At 41.8% G+C, this 19,748-nt stretch overlaps 1 protein-coding gene across 2 annotated transcripts in view; it reads left to right on the forward strand.

The window, feature by feature from the left end:
• Positions 1–19,748, forward strand: part of LOC147751543 (guanylyl cyclase inhibitory protein-like) — a 245,096-nt gene that overhangs the window by 161,582 nt on the left and 63,766 nt on the right. For both annotated transcript variants that reach the window (XM_086938729.1, XM_086938721.1), the window contains exon 4: positions 4,662–4,767. In XM_086938729.1, coding sequence (XP_086794855.1) covers positions 4,662–4,767 — 106 coding nt within the window. The remainder of the gene's footprint in view (positions 1–4,661; positions 4,768–19,748) is intronic.

Raw genomic sequence — 19,748 nt, forward strand, 5'->3', positions numbered from 1 at the left:
CGATTTTCCTTCCTATTGCTCTACTGGCTGCCTTCCTCAACTCTTTGTGAAGCCAAGCCCTCCATGTCACCCCTTCTTACTTTCAGGGTTACCTCTGCCTTTTTCCCCTAAAGCATAATGAACGCATGCTCTCCCTATAACCATAACTGATGCCGTCTCCCTTTGCCATTGACACAAGGTCTCCTTTCCATGGACCACTCTATCCATCTCATCACTAAAACCACTGCCCTCTCCATTAAGGCCCATGTCTCCATCTCACCACGAATGCTTCTCAGAGGCGTGATAAAAACGGTGCCCACTCCCCTCCCCGAACGCGATGAGGAGCCCCCGAGTCTCCCATGTCTCCAAATATATTCAGTGGCCTTGGGCAGGAAGCCCCGCACTCCATGAAGCGTAGCAGGGGCCTGCCTGACGCCCCGGTCTTCCTTTTTCTATTAATGCCCGTCTCCCTCTTACAGCGCCCCCGTTGCCTGACGTCCTGTCCTGCTTCCTTCTACCATTAACTCTCCCGTCTCCCTCCTACTGTTAACACCTTCCCCACTCACTAGTCACGCCCTGCCTGCTTCTCGCTCCCCATAAGTACTGCCCTGATGCCTCTCTCTCACCACCACTAATGGCCCTGTTGCTTCTCTCTCACCATTAATTGCACTGCTGCTTCTCTCTCACCATTAACGCCCCTGCTGAAGACTCTTTCACTGAAAATTACATTGACGGCGCCTAAACCTCCATGTCCATTGACCTCTGGTGCAGAAATGAATATGACTAGTGTTTTGGCACCAACCAGTGTAAATGGCCGTTTTGCACAGACCTCTTGGTCCAAATGTCAGAGTTAAACTGTGTGCACCATTGATAATATAGATAATTGGACTCTGTATTATTGTACTCTTGAAAATATATTGTGGCAAGATGCAACCAATGTCATTCCTTTTTTCCGTTTTTTCTATTTAGAACTTATGATTGACATGCCACTGAAAAAATGTATGCAACATCTACAGTCTTGCACTCTATTAACGTAGTTTTCTACATAGGTAAATATTTAGGTCAGATGCATTTAATAAACTATCATGACGACTGATGTTGCCTGAAATGAGGAAAGGGGTTTGTCCCAGGCCAATCCCTCGGTATCCATGCTGGGGTCTACTAAGCACTACAATAACTACTGGTGCCAAACTGGCTAGAGCAGGGACTTCCAAAGCTCCAAAAATAACAAGCTGCTCTCAGTCAGGAATGCCCGTAGCTAAAGCACAACAAAATGGTGGAAAAATAAACACCACCCACGACCACGAAGAGAGAACAAAAGGCCCCTAACAACCCGGAGACTTAACCGGCTGCTGAAGAACTTGACAAAGAAATTATTAGTTTAGATTTGGGTGCAAGTCGAGTTGATAGCCCGCAGGTGGCTATCGTTGAAACCCAAACACGGTTTGTTGCCATATTTGAATCAAGGCAAAGCATATGTAATGCAGTCTGTGATGAATTAGTCTGCACTAACCTTTCTCTTCTTAATATGACACTACTAATATTGAAAAGTACCCCGAGGGCTCGTCTTGTGAGTTAACTGAATACGCTGTATATCATGGAGGGTGTTAACTATGCCTGTGTGGGATGGCTATGTCAGGCAGTGGCTCAGGCATGACTGTTATACCGTATACGTAATAACATGTCAGCACCACCGACTCTCACTGTCAGCGCTCAGCCATGCTTTCCCTCCACAGACACCTGCCCTCTCTGTTCCAACTGGCTGTCAAACCTCAGGGAATTCACCAACATGCCCAGTAAGTAGTACGACTGTGAAGCTGGGCCAGACACCTCTCGCTACTAGGCAAATACACACTTCTTTCTTTTTTCCCAGGAGGAAAACATTTTCCCCATGAAGAAGGGCCTTATCCTTTGGTCGTTTAAGAGGCATATACATGTTCTGCCTAGGAAGTTACATTACAGTGTCTACATTAGAAGCATTCGTGGTACTATTACAGCTCAACTGTAATACATTATTACAGTTGAGTACCTATGCCATGTTCATATTACAGAAAAGTAGAGATGTCACTTCCAAAGCCCTCGTTACTATTGGCCTCTAAATACCCATTTGCGTGGAAACAGGACATCCTGCTCAAAATGATCACCATTTCGAGTCCTGCGGTATTACCCATGCTGCGACAGAAAGTCCCGATTCAACCAGCATCAGAGAGTGACCTCGATGTTGTATTACCGCCCGAAAATCCAGCTCCACTGATTACTGAACCCTAACTGTGATGAGATAATTAGAGACAATGAATGTATAATACAATTACGATCATAAATCTAGGGTATGGCGCAGCCCCAAAAAAGTGATAAACAATGAGTGTTATTATTGCTTCTACAGTTCTCGGCCTTACAAGGTAGAACATCGGAATCGACCCTGACGAGATTCAACCGCCCTCTGCAGGCTTTGCTCCGCATACTCACACAATGGCAGCGAACGTGGCCACCAAAGTAGTGTGTGGAGTGGACGCCAGGTTGGGTGGGCCGTTGGGGGTTGTGTTGTTACGGGAGGCAGTGAAGGAGGCTTGGGAAACATTTCTCCATGGGGCCCAAGGGGTCAGGAAGGATGCACGCGCCACCACAACTTTAGGGGTGGCTGAGCTTAGGCAACTGCGTCGCGTGACCTGAGGGGGGGCAGGAAGCATGCCTTGTGCAACCACGTCACTGAATGGTCCGTCTGGGCCCACTTGGGCAACAACCCCGGCGTTCATGCCAAGGGGCCAACATGGACTAACCACAGTCTGCAGCATGCATTCTTTTAATCTATTTAGAATTTCTATGTGCGCTTTGAAGCAGCTGCTTACCAACTGAGAGCATAAAAATAACCATAATTAATTATTTTGCAGTGATATAGCGCTCACTGCAGCATGGGGCAGGGTGGGAGAGAATGTCAGCGCTAGAATAGTTGTAGTTCTTTTTTTTTGCCGTTAATTCTAGAATAAATTCCATTAAAGCCAGGTTTTGATGCTCTAGTTTTGCCTTCGGATTCTGGACTTGCAGTCCAGTGTCTCTTCCGCAGAACTCTATCCTTTTGTAAGTGAGACATGTTGTGCCTGGTTTGTTACAGTGTGTTTTAGTTCTTGGATAAATGTTTGTGAGTTCTATCTTTTAATGTATGTTATCTTGTCCCTGCACAAGGCCTTAAACTCGCTGTACTGTGAACAGGAAAGAAAGAGACCGATAGATCTGCACTCACAGAAGTACTCATGAGGGGTCCGGGCAGTAGTGCTGCAGGAGGCCCTCTCATGGCTTTCCACAGACGGTGGCAGCGGCTCTCATGGAGGACTCTCCAGCTCACACACCCTGCCCGTCCTCCGCTCTCAACTCCAGCCCGTGCTTCCACCCTCCGCTGCCGTATGCCAGGTTTAAAACCTAAAACAAGCACAAACCCCAATTAAAACAAAGATATAAACAACAAGTACAAGTTCTACCAACCTACCTTGTGGTGGAGGCCGGCGTGCTCAAGGGCTGCCAGTGGGGTGTGTGTGGCAGCTTTCCCTCCACCCATGCTTCTTTCTGACTAACCTCTGCTTCTCTCTCCTGCCGCCTCCGAGTCCTCGCTGGGGGTTGATGCCAGTCTGAAGAAAGCAGACCCACGAGGAGAAATGGAGGCTTTGCATCCTGGTGTGGCGTGACGTGAGCAAGGTGTGCCACCCCCACACGCGGCATCCAATGATGGATGCTGCGGGGTGGACCAGCCAATCCTGGCGCTGCATGCAGCGCCAGGATTGGCTAGGGGGGCACATTTGGTGCTTGCCCTGCCGCCCCTTGCAAACCCGGGCTACGGCAGGCAGAGAAGTCCCCGCAGGGTCCCACTGGGGTACTGTAGTGCGCACGCTTGCGAAAGTTGGAACACAACTTGCACTTGCGCACTACGGTCTGTCTGCTGCAGCCTGAGTGTACTGTCACTCAAGCTGCAGCAGGCCACCCCCCCTTGCGCACAGCAAAATCTCCGGGTGTGTCCCGGCGGCTGACTCGCAATCCTTACAATAAATTACTCTGTACTAGTACAGAGTAATTTATTGAAAGGATTACGGCGGCGGCCGCGATGCGGGTCCATGTGGCTGGTGGGGCTACGCCCCTACGCCCCAATGGACGCACTGCGGCTGCCATTTGCAAAACTGATTATTCTACATATGGAAAATAAACTCAATTATGTTGTTTGTCACATTCATTTCTTTTTCTCCCATATGCATTCTACAGAAAAAACTATATTTTTGCTACTTTTGCCAGCATTGGCCAAGCCAGTAGACAGGTCGTAATGTAGTAAACAGCATTTGTGCATACAATGCATGCAAACCCCATTTGTGAATGCCTGTGTTGTCATTTGTTGGTGCATTAAAGCCAGACCTGAGGGGGAATTCATATTCATAAATATCTTGATAAACATGTATATTCTAGAGAACCTTCTTTTTTTTGGAGTACTCGGTCAAGAAATTACACTCTCCCACCGAGGCAAAAATGTATTTTCTAGAAATTGATCCCTTGTAGCAAAAACAACATTTTAACCACCCCAATTTGTTGTGGCACTTCACTCATAATCCATGGGTTAGGATATATGTTTTAGGTTGTCCTACACAGTACTTTGAAACATGATTTTTGTCAAAAGGTTGATAAATAATACAATCCCTCTCTTACAGGCAGTCTATAAAATGAGCCTAGCAGCCTCTTTCACAAGGGTTAACCCACTAACAGCAGAAGAATGCACCAACAGGATATTTATCAGATTGGACAAAGACCGAGATGGTACGTATCAGATGCACATTGCTAGCTGTAAAGTTGTATTAAAGGTACCTTTAGGGCACCCCCTGTCAGAACACCTGAAGATTTTCATGGAGAAAAGTAATTGCAGTTAAAAGTGAAAGTTCCATACAGCAATAATACTAAGAAGGAGGCAAAGATCTTAGGAAGCTTGCTTTGATGTTGTGCATCCTTTACATCTAAGGCAACACTTCAGGAGTCATTACATGGCAAGCAACATACCAGGAGTCATTACATAGCAGGTACGTTTTGCATATTCACACTGGAAATCACTACTTTGCAAGTAAGTGCTTTGAAGGAAAAATACATATATATTTCACTTTTAAAACCTTTTCTTACTATTCCTAAATATATATTTTCCTATACACATTTTTATATTATATTATATCGCCACTGGGTAGTTACAGTTAGGTCCGTGTTTCCTTTGGAAATGTTTTTTTATTTAGTTGCTAATAACTTTGGTACCGTTTGATGAATCTTCATAAAACATTACAGAAATGTGCTCTTTGCTGCCTAGTTTGTGCATGGAAAGTTTTGGGGTGATCCATCAAGTGGGGTCAGAGAAAAAAAGAGGGCCCCAAAACGCAAAATCCCTTTGCATTTTCCAAAGACTTCTTTAAAAAGCACTACTGTAAATACCCGCTGAACAGAATTGCACCAAATTTGGCAGGAAACAAGATCTTGGTCTGCAGATTGTGCTTTTGTGATTTGTTGTAAATTCATCATGTAGTTTTTGAAAAATGAAGGTACAAAAATATTTGTATATATGGATAGTTGGATCTGTGAGAGTCTTGGAAAACGCTTGGGGGAGTGCCAATATAAAAATAGAGCTTTCTGATTGGCCCAATGAGATGTTTTCCCCTTGGGCCATCTTGCTGAATCCCTGCACCCGTTAGGCCCCATAGGGAACCCAGAGGGACCCAAAATAAAAGCTAATTATATTGCAATCCCATGGGATTGCAATAAAAAAAATGAGGTCAGGCTCAATGTTGTGCTTAGTGGGTGCCCCCGGTGGGCACTGTGGCACCCACTTATAAATAATGGAGGCCCTGCAGGATATGGTCCCAGGGGCCACAATAACCTCTGGAGGGGGGCAGGACAGCCCCCTCCCCTTTTAATAAAAACAGAGTGCCCCGGGGAACCTGAGGCCTGAGAAGGCTCAGGGATGGGGGCTGCGTGGCCTTTTTAATAAAATGCAGCCACAGTGGATGAGGTCCCTGGGTCCTAATAAGGCTTGGGGATAGGGGGTTGCATGACCCCCCTGCCCTTTCCTATTGGATTTGCCCCACGACAAATGAGATGTCATCAGTGATGTCATAAATGATATCATAGAACATGTCATCAGTGATGTAATATTAGAGGTCATAAGCAGTGCATGGCAAGGGCGAAATATATAGTTAGCTCTGCTTACTATAACTAATGGATTTCTGAGTTTAGTTCAAAACTTTAATATTGTCACTGATATATTCACCTACCTATAAAATCAATTTAACCTTAGATTTTTTAGTGAATTCCTAATGGGTTTTTTAAACAAAACAGATTTTTTTATCACACCTAAATAAAATGTTACTTTAACCTTTGGCTTTTGTCAGTGAATATATCTATATATTCACATTCTACACTCTATGTAGGAGCTGCTCTCCACCTAAACTGGAGAACTACCCAAAGTTATTTGCTTCCATTTTTGCATAATTTATGCATCACTATACATATAGATATATATATATATAAATTACCTACTGGTGATTGTCAGTAGGTAGCAGTATGTAGTTATAGTTAGAACCTAGTTTCCATAGGATGACCGTTTGTTTATTTGCCAATAACTTTGACAAATCCTAACAGACGTATTGAAACTAATAGGATGCTCACTACAGCTGCTATCGTGAAAGTTTCAGGGCCGAGTGAAAAGGACGGTCCAAAAACAAATTTTCTCCCATGTTAATTCCGATAGGACCTATAGACAACTATAGCCCAAACTTCTGAAAGTAATTACACTAAATTTGGCAGGTAGGTAGACATTGGTCCACGGAAGTGCCTATTTGCTATTTAGAGTAAACCCATTAAGTAATTTTAGAAATAATAAAGAAATTCTAAATGTGTATATATAGGGACGCAGAGGATCTGTGACCCCTCCCGATCTCATGCTGAGATCTGATTGGCTGCCAACACTTCAAATCAGAAAGTTTTTTATTTAAGAACGTGTACAGACAGTTTTGTTTTTTTAAAACATAAATAAAGCACAATAGATATGCATGAACAGAATAGACCATACAGGGTATTAAAAGATGATCATATCCATATTTCGAGTAAATTCTGAAAAAAACAAAGAAAACCTTTTTTACAGAGATATAAAATAATCCTCTAATAATTTAGTATCACACTTGCTAATGTTCAAAGTAATTCCAGATATGATTAAATCTAAGCATTGAATGGATCGAACAAGTTTTAGCAAGTGCACGTTCTTTCTCGTAGATATATGTTATAAGAATCAGCCAATCATATAATGAAGGAGAATTAGGACTAATCCACTCTCTCGCAATACATAAGCGGGCTGTAACTGATAGAATTGACATAAAACATCCCATATAAGGATCTTCACATTGCTTGACCCGCAACATGATCTCTTTTACAGAAAAACTTAGATCAAGATTCAGGCATTGACTATTATATTGTGTGACTTTTAACCAAAACTCTATCAGTTTAGGGCAGAGATAAAAAAAATGTAGAATATCAGCACCTGTTTGATCACATTTAGGACAGCTTGTGCTATTCGTGCTTCCTGTACCATGCACTAATATCGGTTGGTGCCACTTTATTATTTTATCTGGAGTATAGTAAAGCCTACAGATTGTGCGAAACTGTTGAAGTTTTAAGTTAACGGAATGTACAGAATTATCTAGCTAATATAAAGCTAGCGTGATTTCAAGTGGGTCCATATTCAAAGTTTGACTCCATTTTGCTGCTAAATCGTTAAGATCGGCACTTCTAGCATCGCATAGGTGTGTAAACATAGTGCTAATTCTGGTTTTATGAGCGGAATTTAAGAAGCACAAAAGAGCTATTGCTACATGAGAGTGTGGCAATTGCATTCATTTTCATTTAAAAAAAATAGTCTCTAAATTGTAAGTATTTAAAATATGACTGATGCGGGAGACCAAAAGTTTGTTGCAGCAAAACATAAGTAGAAAAGCCAGAATAATCATAAAGCTGTCCCAGTCTATCATTGCCATATCTAGACCAGTTACACGCGACTGAGTCATGAAATATATTCGGAAGAGATGAATTATTCCATAATTTATAGTGTTCAAAGTTTCAAAGTTTATTTATTATGCTTTGGCTCTCATTGAGGGCCACATAAAATAACATACATATTAACAATAACAAAATAAACACAAGATACATACAGCTTCAGAAGTAACCACTTGAATATAAGCAAATAATACACTCATCAGCGTCTCCCAAAATCATATTAATATATGTCTAAAAATTCTTTAAAATAATTATATAATCTGGAACAGAACATTTCGTTAGGTGGGCAATACAGAGCATGGAAAAACATTTTTATATTCAAAATTCCCAACTGTAGACAGATTGGTTTTATCCATTTTTTGCGCAATAGGCGTAATATCGGACAAATGAACAATACATGGTTGAGGTCTTGAGCAGCATTATTACATAGGTTGCATAAGGGAGACACACCATACCATTTTGCGAGGAGAGTATTAAGTGGAAGCAAATTATGGCGTAAAAGGTACCATATCCTACGGACACCATGTGGAATATTCCACCTTAGGTATTGTTGTGCTTGTTTAGGTGTATAGGTTAAGACCAGAGCTTCCCTTTCTTTATACTTCTGTTGGGCAAGTATATCCATCTTATAACATAGTTCCCAGGACCTACTTTTTAGCTTTAGCTTTAGCTCTAATGGAGAAAGAGAAAATAACATACTTTCATCTAATTCCAATAATAAAACAGCTTTTCTGAAATTTTTTACCAGCTGCGAGAACTCATTAAAGTTACCTAAAAGCTCCTTTTTTAAGATTTCACGTAGGGTTCCTGGTTTAGCTCTGGCCAGGGAAGCTACCCACCTTACAAGAGCGGCCAGCCCTTGAGCCCAGCAGCTTCGCAGTCCGAATTCCAGTCTGCAAGAGGATGTGGAGCAGGCTGAATTAAATGAGGAGATTTTCCTTAATACCTTTCCCTCCGTTTTTTGCATAAAATCCCATTGCTTTAAATCCACCAATTCTGTTCCATAAAGGAGGGTGGCAGGAATCTTCGCTCGGAATACCTCCAAGCAAGAGGAGAAGTGCCTCTTCCCTGTCGCATTATACAAGGAGCGTAGTCCCCAGCCATGGGCCATTGCTTTTCTAGAGTTATTTTCGATGTGAGGCTTCTCACTAAGGTTAGAAGATATTATTTTGCCCAAAAACGTATAGGAGTTAACTACCTCAAGTTTTTCTCCGCTTAATGACCAATTAAAGCTCCTCGATCTGCACTTCTTTTTACCAAAGATGCACATGATCTTGCTTTTAGAGCTATTAATTTTCATACAGTGTTTATCCGCGAAATCATTCAATGTATGAAGACGATTAGCAAGACCTTTCGGGGTCAGATCTAAAACTAGTATGTCGTCAGCATACATTAGAATAGATATGGCAGTCCCTCCAATTACTGGGGCAAGACCCTCACATTCTGCAACTACAGTTGGCAAATCGGCCATATACAGGGAAAACAGTGTGGGAGCTAATATACATCCCTGTTTTAACCCATTCCGGGAGGGGATTGCTTGAGTGAGTCCCCTTTCTCCGCCTTGTAACACCCTACACCAAGTATTACAGTGCAGGGACTTAACTAAGTCCAATAAGTATCGCGGCATACCCAATGACGTCAGTTTTCTCCACAGCGTCGGTCGGTCAACCCTATCGAACGCTGCGGAGAAATCTATAAATGCTGCATATATGCCCCCACCACGAACACGCACATATTTGTCTACGATTACATGTAGCATAGTTAGGTTATCGAGGGTTCCATGCTCTTTTCGAAAGCCTGTTTGTTCCCTAGGAATAATATTATTTAAGAGTGCCCAGTCTGTTATTAATATTAATAAAAGTTTAGCGAAAATTTTCCCAATCGCGTCTAATAAAGCAATTAGGCGATAATTAGAGGGATTATCACGGTCTCCTTTTTTAAAAATTGGAATCAAAATACTTCCCCGCCAAGAGTCGGGAACTATTCGCTTTTTAAAGCACGCCTGAAACACTGGAAGAAGAATCCTGCTCCAAGTTGTTACGTCTTGCTTAATTATAGACATGGGCACTTCGTCCGGTCCCATAGCCCCGGAAGATCGCATGCTCTTGATTGCGGTAGCTATGGAATACTCAGTGGGGAGTTCCATTTTAGCATCAATGTTACAGTCTGGAACCCAAGCGTCCCCCCCTGCCTCATTGGTTGCATATAAGGTGAGCACGTATTGGGTCCAGACATCTTCAGTAATAACAGTAGGAGTGGATGTTTTTACAGAACCACATCCTTGTCTTATTATGGACCAAAAAGCTCTAGAGTTTTTACTCCTGGATGCTTCTCTTAGACTGATCCATACCATATCTTCTTTGTCTCTTTTTAGCTTGGCTCTCAATCTCACCCTCCTTCTCTTTAACAAAGCTATCTGTATCCCAATTTCTCCTGATCTATTAAGATATTGCATCCTAACAAGTTTGTTAATCTCTTTATTTAACTTTAATAGCGGACTAGGAGAAAAGTATTTCTTTTTAAACTTTCCTTTACTCCTGGCCATTTCAGTTACTTTTTGGATAAGCGTTTCAAGGAACATGAACTCCCTACCTTGCCAAGAGTCGAGATTAGTTAGGAATTGGGTAAGGATGTTTTGTACATCCTTATTATGGTTGGAACCCCAATAACATCTCCCAGAATGGCGATTAATAGAGAAGCCTTTGTTCTTTAGGGACCAGCGGTCAGATTCCGGGGGTATTAATGAGACAGTTAGTTTAATAATTTTGTGATCACTCAAAGGGGTATGGGTGATTACCAAGTCTTTAAAGCAAGAGAACGTGTCAAAATCTGTTATTGCGTAATCCAAAATAGATTCACCCCTAATAGAACCATGTGTATAATTTGCCGGGGAATCAGAAGGCATTCTGCCATTTATAATAATTCCCTCCACGGCACTAAGCTCCCCGAGAAGAATCTTGCCCCTTTTGTTCGTTTTTATTTTATTAGGCAAGAGAGCTTGGGGAATATTAAATACTTCTTCTTTTACCTTGTTTCTAAACATGTCTAGGGAAGTATTGGACACTTTACAATTTAAGTCCCCCACCAGTAATAAATATGGGGGGTCATCCACCTCTAATAACTGCTTTATATAGGAAAACATACGTTTTAAAACTGGGGTAAAATTATCTTCGGGAGGAATGTAGGCATTTAATATTATAAACGACGACCGTTGTACAGCAGTATCCAGGTTAGAAATGGTTATGGATTGGAATAGATTACTCTCATCCTTGTAGTGTGAGAATTGCCATTGTAATGTATTGGTTAGCAAACAAGCAATTCCACCTTTAGCGTGGCCCCTTTTAGATGGCGTTGCAGCGGCTTCTAGGATGAAGTAATCATTCCCCCCATAAGGGAGAGTAACACACCATGTTTCTTGTATACAATACACATCTGCCTTCAGAGAAAGAAGATAATCAAATTTCTCCGGACAGTTAGACAAGCCAGCAGCATTCCAAGAAACTATTTTTAAACACTGGTTAAAGATATGAAGATGGTCGTGGGTTTCTCGAGGTGGTATTTGAGAGAACTCCCGGTAACCAGTTCCACCTCGAAGCGTCTTCAACTAGAGGGTTATCCGTGCAACCCGATAATGGAAAGACCTGAGAAACCATACGTTTGCCTCTGGAGAGCCAAATTTTCAGGTCATTATTACATACAGGATAATCATCCTGACCAGAGGACAACCTTGTATTTCTTTCAGAGAAAGAATAACACAAGTTTTTATTAACAAAAGGTAACACGTCAATTCCTCTACGTTGAAAGGCTTCTGCTTGTTGAAGGACTAGATTAGCAATTATTTTAGAGTAAAACTTTACCCTTATTCGTTGGCCATTTATGGTTCTTATAGGAAGAACTAAATCAATATCATTTGTCTGGACCAACTTTAAGCTTTCAATTTCATTAAAACAGCTAAGTAGCCAAGATCTATTCATTCTTAAATCGGAATCAAGTAATGGCAGAAAATCCAATGACAAAATATCCGCATATGAAATAGTACCTTTAGATGACTGATGTGATACGTTCCTGGCTACATCAGCCTGAGGCAAAAAAATAGGAGCTGTTGGATTAAATACTCTTGTTACTATTGGAGAATGTCTATCAGCCACACTTATAGGATGGGGAACAGGGGCATCAATTGCAGATCCAGAAACCACCCTATTCGATGTTACATCATCTGGGGCCTCAATTACTAATCCAGAAACCACCCTATTCGTAGTTAATTCAACTGGGGTATCATTGGAGTCATTTAAGATACCTTCCGGATCTACATTATCCGTAATATCAGGAGGTGGGCTATACCCTCTTCCTATGGAAGCGGGCGTTTCAGTTATTATATGTTTTGGAAAAATAATTTGTCTAGGTCTTTTCTTTTTGTGTTTACGTATAGGCTTCCCCTTTTTTTCTCTTGTTATCATTTTGGTAACTCGAGGAGACCCCAAGAGACTTTCTGGCTCCTTTTTATCAAGCACAAAAATGGGAAAAAGATCATGGCCCCCCGTTTGAGCTTCTTCACACACATTCTCTTCCTGCTCAACTAGGGATGGTTCCATTCTCAAAGGCAGGACAGATGAAGTGCATGGATTAGGGGACTTATGAATCTCCGCCTCTATGGGTAAACCCAAAGGGGCAATTCCCCTCCCTTCAGTAGAAGAAACAGCCTCTTGATATACAACAGGCTCAGGATTAGGAGGGGCAACAAGAGGGTTAGATTCATTTTCAACATTTTTCACATTTTGTGCCAACAGTGCCTGCAGTATTTCAGTAACTGAGGATAAAATACAATCAGAATTTACAGCAAATTTACCCATTAGCAGAAGTATGGAAGACAGAATTTGCTCAAGGGCTATGAGTGACTCAGAGATGGGTTTATCATTTTTTGGATAACTTGAAGATGTAAGGGGACAAATCCCTGATAGATTAAAATGAGGGGATTGTTCATTACTCAGCGGAGACAAATTATCTGTGGATTTAACGGAGGGGGTACTGCTATATAATAGCAGACCAGATGGTGTTTCTCCACTGGGCGTTTTATTAACTACTATGGGAGGTAGAGATGTCTTATCCACATATCTTCCACAGAGTTCAAAGTCAATACTAGTAGCTATGGACACATCACCCTTATCTTCTTCCAAAATATCATTCCCCTTGTGAGTATCATGTATCAAAGATTGCAATGTTAACAGGGGATCCACAACAGCCACATGTTCAGAACCTATTGGCAGGTCTGCCGCACTAGACTGACTTAGTGACCTTTTCATTTCCACCATGGGGGTCACCTCACTACCTTCCTCCTTATTTAAGCAGGGATTTAATTGCTGTAATGGGTCATTATCAGATTTCCTGGAAACTTCAAGCGATCTATTCAAGCTTTTCTCCCAAATTTGGTTTAATTGCATCTGACCTTTCATAATAACATTGTTAGCTTGTTTTTTCCTCAAATTACTCGGACCGTGTGTTGTGCCGTGATTCTCCATTACAACCTTCCCGGATCGTAATGTCTTAGCCTCCATAGTACTAAGAATAAAACAAAGCCTACAATAAGTCTCCCAAACTTATAAAAACACAGTTTTAGAATAATATGAACATACAAAAAATGAAATGGGAGATAAACTAACAATTCAACTACTTTGTGCCTATACAAAACAAAAACCAAAGAGAGAGGGCCCAGCCCAGCCTGCTACAGCCTCTGACGGCCACAGACGGTCCCGCCCTTGTCCCGGGCTTCTCCCGGCGCGCTCCCGCGCGCTCCCGCTTTGCGGTACCAAGTAAGAAAATATAGCTGCGCTGAGGTGTGGGAGGAGCCAGCAGGGAGAGCGGGTCAGCTGGTGAAGAGGCCGAGGGTAAGGCGCTCCTGGGACTGGAAGTCCTGCGCCTCCCCTCGCTCGCAGCCCTGCTTTCCCCAACACCTCAGAAGCCCAAGCGCTAGAGTTTCCAAAGCGCTATGCCGGGAAGTGCAGGCGAAGCGGGTTCCAGAAGTAGTGAAGGCTTAAAAACAGTCTAAAACAGAACAGCAGTCAGGAAGAGCGAGTCCTTGATGCTCGCAGTCCAAAACGCCTTCAATGAAAGAAAAATCAGCAGGTGAGCAATCAACCAAGGCAACTGACGAGCAGGCTTTAACTGCGCTGAGGTGTGGGAGGAGCCAGCAGGGAGAGCGGGTCAGCTGGTGAAGAGGCCGAGGGTAAGGCGCTCCTGGGACTGGAAGTCCTGCGCCTCCCCTCGCTCGCAGCCCTGCTTTCCCCAACACCTCAGAAGCCCAAGCGCTAGAGTTTCCAAAGCGCTATGCCGGGAAGTGCAGGCGAAGCGGGTTCCAGAAGTAGTGAAGGCTTAAAAACAGTCTAAAACAGAACAGCAGTCAGGAAGAGCGAGTCCTTGATGCTCGCAGTCCAAAACGCCTTCAATGAAAGAAAAATCAGCAGGTGAGCAATCAACCAAGGCAACTGACGAGCAGGCTTTAACTGCGCTGAGGTGTGGGAGGAGCCAGCAGGGAGAGCGGGTCAGCTGGTGAAGAGGCCGAGGGTAAGGCGCTCCTGGGACTGGAAGTCCTGCGCCTCCCCTCGCTCGCAGCCCTGCTTTCCCCAACACCTCAGAAGCCCAAGCGCTAGAGTTTCCAAAGCGCTATGCCGGGAAGTGCAGGCGAAGCGGGTTCCACAAGTAGTGAAGGCTTAAAAACAGTCTAAAACAGAACAGCAGTCAGGAAGAGCGAGTCCTTGATGCTCGCAGTCCAAAACGCCTTCAATGAAAGAAAAATCAGCAGGTGAGCAATCATTGTTCATGTCTAGTAAGATCCTCAAAAGCAAGTAAGAAAAAAACAAGAATGTCATGTTAAATACGAACAATGTACCTTATGGTCTTGAATCAGACTCTTTTGTTAGAGTTGAGATCATTAACCCTGTATAAAAACATGTTCTGATCTGCAACTAAAGCCAGAATAAGCCCACAATATGGAGTTGAGTTAGTTAATAAACTTTCTATATGCCCTGTAAAGGCTGCCCAAAAATACGACTTAAAATCAGGAAGTTGCAAACCACCATATTTATAAGGAAACTTAAGAAGTTTTATCGATCGGCAAGCCTGTTCATATCCCCAAATAAAACTGCTAATTGCACCATCTAATTTATGAAATAAATAATTAGGGACCTGTATAGGGATAGCCCAAAATAAGTATAGAAATTTAGGCAGTATTATCATTTTGATTATATTGATTCAACCAATGATAGTGATTGGCAGCTTATTCCAGATCTTAAATTGCCTAACAACTGTCTGCTGCAATGTTTCATAATTAAGTTTCCAAATTTGATCTACATTTTTAGTAATTCTAACTCCTAGATATGTAGCCAAATGAAATACCGATGATAGATATTACGGGTTCCAAATTATGTATTACTTTAGTTTTCATTATATTAAGTTTATAGCCCGAAAAGCACCCAAAAGTTGTAGCTTCTGCCTGAATAATAGTGAGCGTCGTTGTAGGGTCTGATGTAAAAATCGCAATATCATCCGCGTATGCTACCGCCTTGAGTTGGTAATTATCATTGCTGAAAGGAATAATATCTCTATTTTGATTTAAGGTTTGAATAAAAGGCTCAATATAAAGAGCAAAAAGCAATGGTGATAGTGGGCATCCCTGCCTTGTACCCTGCTGTATTAAGAATGTTTTAGAATACAAATGAGCATATACCAATTTTGCCTGCTGGTTAATATATGGGGCCCGATGTAGGTAGGCAAATACCGGTCGGTAACGGCCGAAATTCGGTAATTTCGTCCGTTACCGACTGGTATTTGGAAAATGAGATGTAGGTGGGCATTTTACTGATTTAGTAATTTACTGAATCGGTATTTTAAGGAATCAGTAAATTACTGATTCCTTAAAATACCGATTCAGTAAATTACCGATTTTGCTATGTAGGGAGCACTCGAATGAGTGCTTTTCCCCTTTTAGGATTCGTTATTTACCACCAACTACAAGTTGGTGGTAAATAATGAAAACCTTGGAAAAGGCATTTTTTTTTTGCTTTTCCAACAGTGCCATGTTGCAGACATACATGCCCTTAGGGCATGTATGTCTGCAACATGTGAACCCATACCCAATTGAGGGGCCCAATTGAGGGGTGCAACAGGGTGTCAAAGTGACACCCTGCCACCCTTCAATGTTTCCCCCTTTTACCGATTCGGTAAATACCGATTTGGTAATTGGCATTCACTCCTATGGGCCTCCAGGCCCATAGGAATGAATGCCAATTACCGAATCGGTATTTACCGATTCGGTAATTACTGAAACTTACCGATTCGGTAATTTTTTCGGTAAAAATACCTACATCCCATTTGCCTGTTCTTAAATACCGAATCGGTATGATTCGATATTTAAGAATCGGTAATCTGGGATTACCTACATCGGGCCAATAATGCCTTAATCCAGTTCATAAACAGGTCAGGTAAGCCATTCTTACGGAATATCTGCCACAACGCATCCCATACCACTCATGCTTGCATTCTTTTTCAGCATCTAAAAGAATCATTTCCATATTGCATACTTGGAGCCATGGTAGAATTGAGGTCTTAAAGACCTTATAAAATTCTATAGGTAAAGCAGCATTCCCAGCTGCCTTACCCGAAGGTAACGCTGATATAGCAGTCATAATTTCTTCCTCTGTTATATCAAGTTGAAGACGGTCTTTAGCCTCTAAATCAAGAACCTGAGGACTCAGTGGGTGCAAATATTCTTCAGCCAACCCTAACTCAAAGTAATTAGATACAGTATATAGTTCTGAATAAAACCAATATAATTGTTCTAAGATCGAATTAGTCGAAGTATACCCGCGACCATCTCTGTCCTTAATTAAGTCTATCCGGGTTTTAGCTTGCTTGTCTGCTACCTGATGAGTCAATAGCTGCCCTACCTGATCTCCATATTCATATTGGTTCTATCTATTTTTATTGTAGGCGGCTGCAGCCTTCTCTTTAAATTGACGAGTCATGAGAGTACTTGTATTAATCAATGCAGAATATGTAGCTTCTTTATTTAGTCCATTTGACATAATCTCTTGAGCACGGGATAGTTCTAATTTCATTAAAGTATTACGAAGTTCCTTCGCTTGTCTATGAGTGATTTTATTCGCATGATATATATATTGTTGCATGGACCCCCGTATGACAGCTTTCATCATATGCCATCATATCCCATTAAATGAAAGGCGAAGCAGTATCCATATTGTATTGAAAAAAGTCCGTAAGACCCCCTGAGTATAAGAAATAAACTCTTGATCAGACAGTAAATATCTGGGGAATGAGAAGGGGCGGTTGCTATTGACCTCACCTAGAGACTGTATATGTAGCAGTAGTGGATTATGATCAGACGTTATTTGTGGACAGACCTTTAAATTGGACTTTTCTAAAAGACAGCTAATTCTCGAATAGTGCTGATGTGGTCTAGAACAATACGTGAAGCTGGGAGTCATAGGATGTAATGCTCGCCACAGTTCTGTCCGTGAAGTGGGGCAAAATCAAGAATCAACTTTCGAACCCTACTCATCCTTGGAAATGCAAATCAATTTGTTGAGTCAATAGAGTAATTTAAAGTACAGTTAAAGTCCCCCATGATTATAACATTCCCTTGCCAGGCCAGAACCTCCAACATTAATTTATCAAAAGAGCCGGTTAGTCCTGATTTGGACCATATAATGCACACAGAACTAATTTCCTATTATGAATTTCAAGTTGCAGGAACGCCCACCTGCCACCTGGGTCAGAGGCCGTTTTGAGTTTTTTACAAACAAAATGTTTATTTTTAAGGATAGCTACACCTCTAATAGCTGCGTTTTGTGAGGTACATTCTAATACCTCTAAGCCAAGCTGTTTAAACAAACCTTCTCTTTGAACGCCAAGTGTGTCTCTACTAAGACGACTAGGTGTGGCGTATACCTCTTCAGTTCTTCTCTCAACAAGCATCATTTAGTAGGTGAGTTAAGCCCAGCCCAATTCCAACTTATACATCTAATTGTTCCCATTGGGTTAGATTTTGACATTTCGGGTGCCTATTGTCTTTCTCCGCATGGGACTTTTTTAAGTAGCTTGATAAAAAAAAAGCAGATTATTGTATTCCATGCAATTTCTGCAGATTGTATTTTAATTACATTCAAGTTTAGTCTGTACACCCCCTATTTTACACCCCCAAAGCAGTTGTTTATCTCGCATAACACCTTAGTCAACAACAATTCTCCCCACCCCTATCACCACCCCACCTCAAACCTTGGCAGAGTACCCACCCTGTGTCCTAGAGAAGGAATCACCCCCAGTGTCTTGCTGTTGATAGATGACAGCATGGAGAAGCAGAGTTCTACTGGAGCTCCCAGCATTGGCTGTTAATATAATACATAGATAATGAGAGAAAAAAAAGAAAAAAAGAGTGATAACGGAAGATATCTAGAAGTAATAAAAAAAAAGAGAAGAGAGAGAAAAAAAAAGGAAACATGTATGTAAGAGAGAGAACGGTAATCCCCCAATATGCATATTAGTTTAAAGCGGGTTACTTCACATATCCAATATCTATTGAATACATTGAATATTTTGAGTCAGTTTCTTATTTAAGAATGTTATAGTAACTTGGTAAGAGCCATATTTACCTCCTGGTCAGTAAGATAGATCTGTGCCAGGCCATCTTTGATAACCTTCAACTGGGCAGGTTCTTGCAAAAAAAGCCAATGCTCCTAGTGCGTTCCAAGGGTAAATAAGTTGCTTCATCTTCCACCTTTTGTCCATTGTAACTTTTCATAAATCTGACCGTGCGACAATGGAAAAAGAGTCCACTAAGACTGGTGTATTAGGCCAGGCCTTAATAGCAATGGCTTGAAGGAGAAAAAAGTTACCAACATATATGATGTTGGTCGCCGTCAGCGTGATCCGGTCCGATCCGATTGATTAAGGAAAGCTGGTAGCCTATGGGCTCTTTGTATTTGAGAGTCCCAATCCCAGTCAGCTAAATCAGGAAAGGCTTTCAGGAATGTTTGTACAATAAATGACCCTGGATCAGAACCCTCTCTTCCTTCTGGAATCCCAAATATTCATAAATGATTCCGTTATTGATGATTTTCTAAATCTTCGATTTTACCTTGTAAAAAGTTAAGTTGTGTATTATGTTCTTGAAGCAGCTTGGTGAAGTATGTTACTGCGTCTTCATTGTCAGAAAGTCGTTGTTGCAAGGTGGTCATTTCGGTTGCAAGTTCTGAGACTTTATTAGTTACTGCTGACAATGAATGTTGTATAGTAGCATTGTCCGCTCTAAGTGTGTGTGTAGTATTCCTGAGCCTCAGATCTTTGCTCTGACAGAGCCTCCATGATTAAAGCTAAAGAGGGCTCTGATGAAACCATTGATGTTGATGGAGCACAAGGTGAGTCAGTAGGCACTATGGCAGAGGCTTCAGCCATTCCACAGTTTCTCAGTTGTGTTTGTTTGTTTAGGCAAACAATCTATTATAGAAGAGTTTACAGAAGAAGGATGGAGATGAGTTGACTGCTAGTATTAGGCAAAGTTTGAGCTAGACCTGATAGCTTTGTGACAATTGCTCTGACATCTCCCTTTGATATAACCCATTTTCGCAAGGGGCTATCTTGTGTACTTAATTTACCTTTGCTTTTATTAGCAATCGTGCTTTTACCTTGTTGTGGTAGAATAAGGGTTT

This window comes from Lissotriton vulgaris, chromosome 1_1 (assembly GCF_964263255.1).
Source record: "Lissotriton vulgaris chromosome 1_1, aLisVul1.2, whole genome shotgun sequence".
NCBI classification, from domain to species: domain Eukaryota; kingdom Metazoa; phylum Chordata; class Amphibia; order Caudata; family Salamandridae; genus Lissotriton; species Lissotriton vulgaris.